This window comes from Cydia splendana, chromosome 9 (genome assembly GCF_910591565.1).
Source record: "Cydia splendana chromosome 9, ilCydSple1.2, whole genome shotgun sequence".
NCBI lineage: Eukaryota > Metazoa > Arthropoda > Insecta > Lepidoptera > Tortricidae > Cydia > Cydia splendana.
Window position 1 is genome coordinate 3,194,831 of NC_085968.1, and position 13,010 is coordinate 3,207,840.

General features: G+C 38.5%; 1 protein-coding gene across 1 annotated transcript; it reads left to right on the forward strand.

The window, feature by feature from the left end:
- Positions 1–991: 991 nt before the first annotated feature.
- LOC134793363 (cytochrome P450 4C1-like) lies at positions 992–11,542 on the forward strand. Its single transcript, XM_063764923.1, has 9 exons — positions 992–1,197; positions 4,896–4,985; positions 5,607–5,720; positions 6,119–6,301; positions 6,450–6,695; positions 8,242–8,431; positions 9,318–9,469; positions 10,364–10,543; positions 11,250–11,542. Exons 1-9 carry the CDS (start codon positions 1,038–1,040, stop codon positions 11,435–11,437), a joined length of 1,503 nt encoding a protein of 500 aa, XP_063620993.1. The 5' UTR covers positions 992–1,037; the 3' UTR covers positions 11,438–11,542.
- The last annotated feature ends 1,468 nt before the right edge of the window (positions 11,543–13,010 follow it).

The following is a 13,010-nucleotide window of genomic DNA, read 5'->3' on the forward strand; positions in this document are numbered from 1 at the left end:
TGACGACCGGTCTGGCCTAGTGGGTAGTGACCTAGTGACCCTGCCTATAAAGCCGATGGTCCCGGGTTCGAATCCTGGTAAGGGCATTTATTTGTATGATGATACAGATATTTGTTCCTGAGTCATGGTTGTTTTCTATGTATTTAAGTATTTATATATTATATATATCGTTGTCTGAGTACCCACAACACAAGCTTTCTTGAGCTTACCGTGGGGCTTAGTCAATTTGCGTAAAAATGTCCTATAATATTGATTATTTATTTATTTATTTTATTTATATGATGATCGTAAAAAATCGGCTACGTGATTGCGTGATAATGACGTCTTTCTTTCAATCACGCGGTGTTAAACAGTAAACTTATTTTGCCAAGTGGCTAATCCATCCTAATGAAGCTAGTGACATTAGGCGAAGGATGTTTTTTAGGGTTCCGTACCCAAAAGGTAAAACGGGACCCTATTACTAAGACTTCGCTGTCCGTCCGTCCGTCCGTCTGTCACCAGGCTGTATCTCACGAACCGTGATAGCTAGACAGTTGAAATTTTCACAGATGATGTATTTCTGTTGCCGCTATAACAACAAATACTAAAAACAGAATAAAATAAAGATTTAAATGGGGCTCCCATACAACAAACGTGATTTTTGACCAAAGTTAAGCAACGTCGGGCGTGGTCAGTACTTGGATGGGTGACCGTTTTTTTTTTGCTTTTTTTTTTGTTTTTTTTTTGCATTATGGTACGGAACCCTTCGTGCGCGAGTCCGATTCGCACTTGCCCGATTTTTTGATTAACGCAGGACTTGTCACGTCACTAGACAACAACGTCAAGAACACGTAGACAACTGTCGACACTTATAACTGGAAGGGAACCGGCAAACTTGATTCTTGCAACAGACGCCACCACAAACAGTCGCGTAAAAAAAAAATTAAGTAATTTATATTAAATAGTTGTGAAAATTCTTTTGAGTAATTAAGATTTTTGAACCGAAAGCTTAAGTGCCGGTTGAGGAATAACAGTGACTTTAGTGTTTTTAATTAATCATGTTCTGGCAATTACTGGCTATTGCTGCTGTGTTCTGGACGGTGTACTTGAGATGGCAGAGGAGGAGGATACGGAAGGTGAATGAGGAGATCTCCTCAGGAGCATTGCAGGAGTTGCCGGTTATTGGACATGCGCATTTGTTGGGCGGGAACCATGAAGGTAGGTTTTTATTTGTTTTTTATTGTACAAAGAGCGACACTCCTAACTGTACATCGGTGGACCTTATTAAATAAATAAAATATATATATTATTAAGTTATTACAAAAGGCATAGGATCCACCAATGTACAGTTAACAGTGTGGGCGATGGTACCTTTTATTTAAGCTGTATTTTTTAAATATCTAATTTAAGCTCTATCTATGCGTATTGTTGATCATTTTAACAAACATTGCGTTTGTGTATCAAAGCTAAATGAGAATTTTGAAAATGAATTTTCAACATGCGTGCACCGTGCAGGACCTAGAGTTGAGTCGCTCGTGGCACTATTCTCATGGGGTAATTTTTGGGCTCTAATTCAGACTTTTAAATTCTACGTAGTTCGTTGGTTTTTCCATTGTGACGTCAACTATGCAACTTATTATGCGTAAGAGAGCAATATAATAAAATACGAACAGAACTGAGATGTTGTTGACATAGCTCTGAGAATAAGGGGTTCAAGGGCGGGGCACATTGTTTAAGAACCGGTAGATGCTGGAAACAAAGGGCCAGAGAACTGCAGTTTGCAAGATTCCAGTACAGCATTAGAGCAGGAAATGACAATTTTAATGGCACTTAACTATAATCCAAGAAGGAAGACCAAAACGGAGATGACGGGACGATCTTGACGCATTTTGCAAATAGTGGCGGGAGTCTGCATTGGATAGAACCAAATGGCGGGAAAGAGAGGTCTTTGTGAAGTCTTTTAAGATCAGCAGTCAAATATTTAAATGTATATTTTTTTAACTTCACTCTGTAATAATAGGCCAATCAAATTAGATCCAAAAAAATCGTTTTGAGGAATTAATTCCCAGCAAGCTAGAAATCATTTTAATACCTTCATTAGGTCCTAAATTCGTAAAATCCGAGTTTGTTCCATCCCAGGAGGTGTGGATAAATTTTGGGGGCCTTGGGAGATACATTTTAACTTGGATTGAAAAACCACTGGATGTAGAAGGGACCCACCGTCTTTTTTTTTCTTTTTTTTCGGATTTTAACACGATTATACAAAAAAAAGAAATTCATAGTGCCTACGTCAAATCATGGGATTAGTTGTCAAGCGGACCCCAGGCTCTCATGAGCCGTGGCAAAATGCCGGGATAACGCGAGGAAGAAGAATGTGACTTACAATCTTTGACTACGAACTCATATTAAGGTATCCTTCGGATCCTCAGATGTCAATTTTTATCATGATTAGAGCAAATTTTCCGTCGAACGTACCGTTTTTGAACTACAAGCAAAAAACTAAAAAAGAGCAAAAAATTTTCCACAACTCCTGGAATGGAGCAAACTCGGATTACGCTAATTTAGAACCAAATGAAGACTTGCTAGGAATTAATTCCTGGAAAAAAAACTAATTTGATAGGCCTATAAATGGCTAAACGTTTCGTGAATATTCTTTCGTGCTATTTATATAATTTTCTTCATCTGGCAACCGTGACAGGACACGAACCCGCAATTTTCGATTGTATGGAAGCGGCTTTTTGTTGGCGGGTTCGTGTGGCTCGTAATTCAGTTGCAACTCGAACATTTAGTGAATATACTCGCACCAATAAAAGTCTGCAGCGGATTTGATAGCCCACGCAGTGTAAGTGTTATTTATACGTCATAATTTCATAGAAGTTTGACGTTTAAAATGACACTTGCACTGCGTGGGCTATCAAAATCGCTGCAGACTTTTTACGGTCTAACTCTACCAGCGTAGCACACTTTCCGTTATATTTCAAAGGCCTGCAGAATTAATATTCAATAGATAACATTAATTATTCAAATAAATTATAATATAAAACATTTAGAAAGGATCTTAAAGATCAATGTCAATGCTTACCCGAGTCAGGGGCATTGATGCTATGACGTTCGACCATATATTATATTGAGCATTTGCATAATTACCTATCACGGGACAAGTTTTTTTATACCTTTACTACATAATATATCACGTAAGCCCCATTTAAAATAATGCTGTCGATCAACCAAATATCGCATGCAAGTTTTTAAACCGTCTACATGGGGCTTAAGACTACAATATTTTGTAAGTGAAAGTCGAAAGAAACACTGCGTACCCATAAAAAAATTATAATTAATTCCAGAAAACATAATATCATCATTTGTACCTATACGATAAGATTACAATATTTTGTCGACAATTGTTGTTCCTGACTCACAGTCAAGGATTAAATTTTACTTCGTGCCTTGTCACAGTGAAAATAATTGGTACCTATCCCCATTCCCGGTTTCATATTGATTGTCACTGTGCCAAAGTACCAATTGTCACGTGAATCAAATACCTTGAGATTGCGTAAGTAATACAAGGTTAATAGAACCACAAAAAAAACAGCAGATAAAACGTCCCTTCAGGTACCGTTCGAATTTAGTCTACACCAGCATTACTGCTGCAGTTTTGCAGCGCGACATTACTACCGATTTTCTTGCTGCCGCAAATGTCAAAAATCGAGACATTCAAATTTGAGTTTCACATTCTTCTTCCTCGCGTTATCCCGGCATTTTGCCACGGCTCATGAGAGCCTGGGGTCCGCTTGACAACTAATCCCATGATTTGACGTAGGCACTAGTTTTTACGAAAGCGACTGCCATCTGACCTTCCAACCCAGAGGGGAAACTAGGCCTGATTGGCATAAGTCCGGTTTCCTCACGATGTTTTCCTTCACCGAAAAGCGACTGGCAAATATCAAATGATATTTCGTAGGTACATAAGTTCCGAAAAACTCATTGGTACGAACTGGGGTTTGAACCCGCGACCTCCGGAATGAAAGTCGCACACTCTTACCGCTAGGCCACCAGCGCATCAGTAGTAGTAGTATTTGAGTTTCACATTAGCGGCATCAATTCAGTCGGCAGTAATGTCGTATAAGCAGCAACACTCCTAACCTGTACATCGGTGGACCTTATTAGGCATAAGGTCCACCGATGTAGTTATTGGTAACATTCCATTTCTAACCGCAGCTGCACTACCGGTACTGAACGCGTCGCTGTCATTGTCAATTTCCATAGTAAAATTGACAGTAATGCAGCTGCGGTTAGAAATGGAATGTTACCCTTACAGTGTAAGCGATGTTACTGCAATACTGGCCGCAGTATTACTGTAATACTGGTATATTCTGAACCCGACCGGTAGCTTTAGGTTACAATACATGCTAAATATCAGGTAAATGGGACATTGCAAACTGGTTTGACCCTTTACCAGACTGAGGGAGATATATTTCCCACATACGGCACTTCAAACTTGTGTTCTATTTTCAATGAGTAAGACTGACATTCGATTGCAATTTTTGAACTGTCAGTCTGGTAAAGGGTAAATAAGAACGCGAGATTTGACCTGAACAAACAAAAGCTTTTGATAAAACGTGTGACCCGTTTGATTAAATTAAACAAACAAATATTCTTTGCAATATGATGCCCTATAATTTTATCAAACGAAATAAACAATAATTAACATTGTCCTACATAATTATACTGTGATAAGCGCGGTTGAATGACCGAGCTAAATTAGAAACAACAGTCTAATTCAAATTATATATTCAGTGCTAGAGTACCGGCCAGTTATATATGATCACATCACTTTTGTGTTTTTTTGTATGAGCATGTATACACTAAATATATATAACTATGTATAATAGAACAGCATTTTTAATTTCTTTCAGATGTTATGCAGTTATTTCAAAAAGTGGGAAGAATCGCCACCGCTCAGGGCGGACTTTCCACATTTTGGTTGGTCCATAAGCTATACTTAGGTAAGTAAAAAATAGTAAAAATTGTAACAACAGAGATTAGGCTGCCTTTCCACTGAGACAAATATGAGTGGAGATGAGAAGAGATGCAGGAATCAGCCATAGCATTGGTTGAAATCGAGCGAAGCGGAGAAGAGATGTGGATTACGACAAATGCTATTGATTGATTGCACGTCTCCTCTCATCTTTGCCTCTTCTTAAGGGCCCCACTGATTAACAGTCCGCCGGACGGTATCGGCCTGTCAGTTAGAACAAAATTTTGACAGTTCCGAACAACTGACAGGTCGATACCGTCCGGCGGACTGTTAATCAGTGGGGCCCTTAAGAAGTCGGGTTTCCAATTTAAGGGGCATATATGGGGCCCAATACATTCCACGACTCTTCTCTTTCCGAACAGACTCTATAACATTGTTTCCTTCTCTTGGCCTCAGAAATGCGTGGTTCCAATATTTCGGGTTCCTCGTGAGCACCGTGTATTTTTTGTAGAAATAAATAGTTTCTGGCCGAACCAAACCACCAAATGAATTGCCGCGATGACTCAGCAAAACACGTTGTATTGAAAATTACAATTTTAATTGAAATTTGTTTAATATATTATATATTCGTTTTCTTTGTATGTTGCAGTCGTCACTGATCCATTATCAGCCGAAGTTATTATGAAGTCATGTGTGGAGAAAGATAACTTCACAATGAAATTCATTAGGACAGTTGTAGGAAACGGAAGTATATTTGCACCTGGTAAGTGACAGTTTTAATTTTTTTTTTAATAATCAATGTATTTTACTGTGTAATTTTCAAGTAAATTGGTCAAAGTTAATATGTAGGTCAAAGTTATTCGCTCTTGGGTCAACTGCCGACTCTTCGATACACATCTCCGAATACGATTTAAATGTGTTAAAATATTTTTCATCACACCAGCTCGAAAAGACTCACTTTGCACTTCAAAAACTGATAGCAAAGTTGCATTTTATTCACAAATTTTGAGTTCTCTTATGTTTGCTGGTATTTAAATGATGATTTTGGATGATAAATATTTTATCAATTTTGGAATCTTTCGCTTGCTCGGGTATCAATATTAGCACGTGCGGTTAAACAACAACTTTGCCCCCTTGTAAAACAATAACTATTTTTTTCAGTAAGTATTTGGCGGCCTAGAAGGAAGATTCTAGCCCCAACATTCAGCATGAAGAATCTGAACCAATTCGTGGAAGTATTCGACAAACAGAGTCACATCATGGCGAAACAGCTGAAGGAAACTGCGTATGAAAATGTCTCTGTGTGGAAATATATTACTACGTACACATTCGATTCTATTTGTGGTAAGTTTTCTTGAAATATTCCAAAATTACAGATAATAAATACATTATTTTTTATCGACTACATTTTTTTGGGTGTTACAGCTAATTAATTCTGTTTCACAATGTATGACTTACCAAACCTGAGGACCAACCTATTTTTTTTTTTCAGAAACCGTAATGGGAGTACAATTAGGATCCCAATTTGATACCGACCAACCGTTCCTTAAATCATTCGAAAAAGTGGCGGATATGGTGTCGAAGAGAATCGCCACACCCTGGCTACACCCGGACTTGATATATAAGTCGATACCGAGTTACAAGGAATTTGTGAAACATAGAAAAGTTTTGTATGACTTTATTAATGATCTCATCCAGAGGAAGAGGAATGACCTGGCTTTACATGGAGAAGATGCGAGTAAGTATAGTTGGTCAAACCAATTTGTCAGTCAATAAGAATCAGGAAAACTATACTCATCCTTTTCTTTTGGGTGCTAGTACTACTGTAAGACAAAGATAGTATCATTCTCTCTGTCTATGATTGAAATGGGACAGTCCTTTGACAAACTATAATTTGTATTTGAAATATGGAATCAACTGTTATCCCTTTATATATGTGTCAGAAGTTATACAACATTTTACCCTATCACTTTGAAATAAAGTTCAAGATCAGGTGGGAAATATATTCCCTCTGCCTTAACAGGGCGAGGGAATATGGCGCGCCGCGCGGAACTTGTGACGGAAAATATTGCCATCGTGCGGGTTTTTACTTAGTCTGAAATTATAATAATTATATTTAAAAAAAAACGTCAAATCCCTTGACTAGCAATTTCATAAATACTAAAATTATAGTGCTATGCAGGGTATTTAACAACAAAAAATAAATGAAAGATAGACTTATCAGAATTTTTAGTTACTCTACTGCCAAGTAATTACATTTCTGTCCCTTAGTACCAAAAATAATGTATATATTTTTTAGCCATTTATAAAGTATATTTAATACAAACTTCAACATATTAAAACTAATATATTTAACTCGATGCCGTAATATGTGTTGCTGTCCTTGACACGGTTCTCACACTTGCTCGCAAAACCATAGAAAGTTGTTATTCTTGTTTCTTGAGGCGTATGCACATATCACATATGGGTGACCCTCAATTAGGTACCTTGAAAATATCGGGCATATAAGATTTAGTTTTAGGGTAATATTCCATTTCTGACCGCAGCAGCTGCTGCACTACTAGTACGAACGCGTCGGTGTTATTGTCAATTTCCATAGTAAAGTAAATGGTAGTGCTGCTGTCGTTGGAAATGGACTGTCACATTTAATTAAGTAGTTACTTTTCTAATGAGTAGAAGGTACTTATAAGGAAATTTAACGTCAATGCGTAAAAAAAAATTTGGTTGGGAAGATCGTCACAGGTCACTCTCCTATGTATTTGTAAGCTTCGATCCTTCTGCTCTACCTGTAAGAGGAATATATATGTGTACAAACACAAGACTTAAGGATGACTCACGTTAGACCGTCACTCACTCTCCATACTCACTTTCCTCACTTTCCATTGAAAACGATGCGTCCGAAGCTCCGGCCCGGTCTAACGTGAGTCATCCTTAAGGGTCGGTTGCACCAAACCGTCTGTCACCGTAAAAGCGTTCGCTAAATAATATTGTAGAGTTTCATAGAACTCTGCTGCTTGACGTTGATCAGTCTGTTAACTGTGGTTGGTGCAACTGGCCCTAAAGGAGCCCACATATTACCAGTTCGCCGGACGATATCAGCCTGTCAGTTGTTCGGAACTGTCACCTTTTGCGTTTAACTGACAGGCCGATATCGCCCGGCGGACTGGTAATCAGTGGGCCCCTTAAGAAGCGACGAAAGAGCATGTAGATGGTCTTACCTGATAGACGGTCGACATATTGACCTTACACATATTATTATTTTTCTGACCGTCTATTTTTTTTAGATGACAAACGCAGCTTCCTTCAAATGCTAATCATGGAGTCTGGCGGCGAGAAGGGATACACGGACCTGGAGCTTTGCGAGGAGACCATGGTGCTTATCATGGCTGGAACAGACACTTCGGCTGTTGGCACGGCATTCACGACTGTTCTCATGTCTAGGTTCCAGGACATACAAGCCAAAGTATATGAAGAGTAAGTACAACATGATAATAATAATTCAGCTTACACCTATACGTTCTACTCCTACTCCTGGGCACAGGACTCGTCTCATACGCAAGCGCTTCATAGAGGGCTTGGAATAGACCTAATATTACATAATTTTAAAATACAAAATGTAGAACACTGATTTAAACTTTCACGATTATTAAACATGATTCAATTGGACAACGGGAGTTAATCGCGTATTTAAGTTTTAAGATTTTTCTCCGACGTTTCGAGGACGGCGTTATCCCCGTGGTCTCGGAGAAGACTGGCTCCAGTTGACATCAACATCTTCTAGCCCCGCGAGTAGAAGACCAAGCAAGACCAAGTGCGGGTAGTTCCAAAAACTCGCGCGCCTAGAAGATGTTGATGTCAACTTGAGCCAGTCTTCTCCGAGACCACGGGGATAACGCCGTTTTCGAAACGTCGGAGAAAAATCTTAAAACTTAAATACGCGATTAAGTACCGTTGTCCAATTTAATAATACAAAATGTAGGTTGGTCATTTGATATTTACACTAAACTTGTTTTTCGGTGAAGGAAAACTGCGTGAGGAAACCTACATACATCCGCAAAAAAAATCAAAGGTGTACCGGTCTATGTGAAGTACAGTCGCCACCAGATATATGGAGCGGCTAAGGAGCTCACATAATACAGGGTGGAAAGATAAGTCTGGACCTGGAGGGAAACTACCTTAAATCCTTAAGCTGGCTCATTTTACTTAAGGAGACATTCCTTTATTTTTAAAAAGAAACAAAACTGCATATATCACACTGTTTTCCTGTGGTGATGTATCAAGTATCACAAGAATTAAATTCTTTGACTGTATATGATGAATGCACCAGGGTTTTTTTTAATAACACATTTTTTTCCCACAGACTGCAAGAAGTCTTTGGCGATTCAGACCGACCTCTGACAGTACAAGACCTACCGAGTCTAAAATATTTGGAAGCCGTGGTCAAGGAATCCCTAAGGATGTACCCGCCAGTTCCCGTCATCGTAAGAGAAGTCAACAATGATGTCGTCTTACGTAAGTTCTTAATTTTTATAGTACGTTCAAGGAGTTGATTTCCGTGCTTTGTGCCTTATCTGAATATTATGAGTTCCCTAGCGGCTGGCATATAATATATAAGTATTATTAATTGTTACTGTGATAAGGTGAAGCGCTGGTGGCCGAGTGGATCTGACGTCCGACTTTCAATCCGGAAGTCGCGGGCTCAAATCCTGGCTCGTATCAATGAGTTTTTGGGAACTTATGTACGGAATATCCTTTGATATTTACACCAGTTTTTCGGTGAAGGAAAACATCGTGAGAAAACCTGCATACACCCGCGAAAAAATTCAAAGGTGTATGTGAAGTCTCCAACCCGCATTGGGCTAGCGCGGGGACTATAGCCCAATCCCTCTCGCCCATGAGAGGAGGCCTGTGCCCAGCAGTGGGACGTATATAGGCTGAAATATTATTATATATTACCATGATAAGGTACAAAGTGCCACAAAAACCAATTCACTTGAAACTGAATGCTAACGGGGCCTTGCTGTTAAGGGGCCCACTGATTAACAGTCCGCCGGACGGTATCGGCCTGTCATTTGTTCGGAACTGTCAAAATGTTGTTCTAACTGACAGGCCGTTACCGTCCGGCAGACTGTTAATTAGTGGGCCCCTTTACTCAAGGTTACGTTCGGTTCAGTAAAGTTGCCGCCGCTGTAACTGTCAAATTTCCTTGATAAAAGTGACAAAGTGATCATCATAATTGCGGCAGAAATGCGGCGGCGAACGTCACTATAGCCAATGTGACTTTGCGATTAACGTCAAAACAAGATCAATCAGAAAACAAATCTACAACATAAAACTAAACACATAATATTAAGTATTAAGTTTGTTTGATAATACTTATAAGTATATTATCTTTTTTTTCTTCAGCAAACGGGACAACCCTTGTTGAAGGCGTCTCAGTGTTCTTAAACATCTGGGGCATCCATCGCAACAATCACTATTGGGGAGACGACGTGGACGTGTTCAGACCAGAGCGGTTCCTCGAGGGTCCTCTGAAGCATCCAGTCCAGTTCACGCCGTTCAGTCACGCTCCTAGAAACTGCCTTGGTAAGTTATATATATCTCTCTCTATCTCTCTTTTTTTGTGCCTCTTCAACTAATGAAGGTGACAGTTGGCTCCGCATATTTCTCCCGATATTTGGCAAAGTTCAAATGCTAATCGGCATTTTAGATTCTGGTCGTTTCCTGGATGTTGCGCAGCTACGATGCCTTTCTACGACCAGAAGGTCTTTTTCCAGCCACTTTGCCCATTACTATTGCTGCAGAAGTTCCAATCTGAAGTGCCTGAGAACGTTAGGTTCAAGGATTCTTAAATGGTTCACGATTTCTCGATGTCGGCTGATTTTAAAAATTATCTTTTTTATTGAAAGGGTAGGTAGGGTAGGGCTTCACAAATAACATCAACGAAAACGAATGGGGAAATCGAGGGAATTTGTCAACGATATCTCACCTTTGGCGAATGTTTTAAACTAAGTATGTATTAAGATTTTAAAGCAATTATATGCTCATAAAAGACCTATATGTCCATAAAAGGCCTTAAAGTTGAAATAAAGAGGATAGAGGAACTGATTATGAAGAAAATACAATGAACGACTATGTAATAAATCGATGCGTCGTGGCCGTGTTTAGACTTCATTATAATTAATGCCATTTTGAACTGTTTTCTTAAGTTTATTGGTAAAGCTGAAAGAGGCACTTATGTATCAAGCATTCATTATCTGTCTATTGATTTCTGACTGTACTCTTGTTTCAGGTTATAACTACGCAATGATGTCAATGAAGACTGCTGTAGCTAATTTACTTAGAAAATACAAGGTTCTACCGTTCAAAGGCCTGGACCAATCGGAATATGATACGCCTTTAAGAGTTAAGTTCGACATAATGATGAAACCTGTGGAAGATTACGTTGTTAGACTAGAACCTAGAGAATGTAGTTTATAGGAATGACTGTACCAGTACAGTTACAGTAAAATACGTAATACAATAAACAATGTAAATTATTAAGTTATACCTAAATAAAAAATTGGCCCTAAGGCATATGCGCACTGTGGGTCGATGCACATTGTGGGTACATGAGAATTTTCGGTCTTTCATTAATAACTTTTTATAGTGCTGACAAAGAAACGTAAAATTTGGAAGGGATAGTCATGAACAGATTCCCAAGAACCTTACTTAGTGTCATAAATTTTTGTTAAGACACTAAAAAGTTATCGTCGAAAACCAGAAAATTATATTGTCCAACCACAAGTATGGCGTCGTTCCACAGTGGTGCGCTAAATAGCTTGGCCGCATTGCCACGCTGGATAGTTGTACTGATATGTTGAGTAAAGTAGTGTCCAGTCCTCTGGTCACCAGAAGCTTGTATAAATATGACGTTCGGATTTCAACTGCATCACTCTTGTGGTGTCTTTGTTTCTGCCGCTGTATTTGTTATTTTCCTTGATCCATCACCTTTATCATGTAAATAAATGTTACTGCTGTTATCTGTGAATCTACAGCACAATGGTGATATTGGAATGGCAACTACAGCTGCATTATTATTAACGCGCGGACGCTGCCACTGTCAATGTCCAAGATAAAATGAGTGAAGTTCCAAGATTACTGCTTAACAGTGACAGCGCCCGCGTCAAGATCACAACAGTATTTCGCAACAGTAATGCAGCTACAGTTGCCAATGTTACCTTAAGTTAAATTAGAGATTTATAAAAATACTGATAGCATAAGATTGATTGCCTATTACGTATGTAAATAATTAGTGTATGCTTATTTATAGCGGGGTGAGATTTTGAAGTACATACTATTAGCATAAAAAATTGATAAGGTTAATATGATTATGAAATAAAACTTGGTTTGTATTATTTTATTTAATACCGTTGTTTTTGTTTTCCCGATTTTTAAGTTGGCGTAAGAAAATTACAGTAGACGCTAAACTTCAAAACCAACTGGATTTCAGCTGATATACAGGGTGATTCAGGAGACGTGAGCAGGACTAACACTGCGCATTTCGTCAATTATAAGCAACTGTTTTGTATCAGTATTAGTGAGGTTAACGTTAATTTTCTAGTCGTGTTGAAAAAAAATTAATTTATTTATTTACGACATGCATGGTCACCCTAAAATTAGAATACTAAACTACCGATATTCTGTGTCAAATTCAATGTCATCACTGTCTGGTTACTTTTGAAAACTCGTATCTTACTCAAGTTTGACAGTTTATTTTCTTCGTAATCATAATGCTGTCATTACGGTTAAAGAGGTTTTATGTTTATTAATTAGGTCTGGTAGGGTGACCATGATTGTAGAGAATTAAATTTGCCCTCACAAAAAAGTTAAAAAATAAGAAAAAGTGTGGTTGGTTCACCTAAATACGACGGTGATCGATCAATTATCAGTTACTTAGTGTGCAGGATTAGTCCTGCTCACGTCTCATGAATCACCCTGTATAAAAACTCTAATAAATGACTCTACGATGATGGATCAAGCTTGCGGTCGCAGAACTTTTTAAATTAACTAA

Coding starts and splice junctions, on each gene's coding strand:
- LOC134793363 (XM_063764923.1), top strand. CDS start 1,038: ATGTTCTGGCAATTACTGGCTATTGCTGCTGTGTTCTGGACGGTGTAC. Junction 6,302..6,449: donor CACATTCGATTCTATTTGTG/GTAAGTTTTCTT, acceptor TTTTTTTTTCAG/AAACCGTAATGGGAGTACAA. Junction 6,696..8,241: donor TTTACATGGAGAAGATGCGA/GTAAGTATAGTT, acceptor TATTTTTTTTAG/ATGACAAACGCAGCTTCCTT.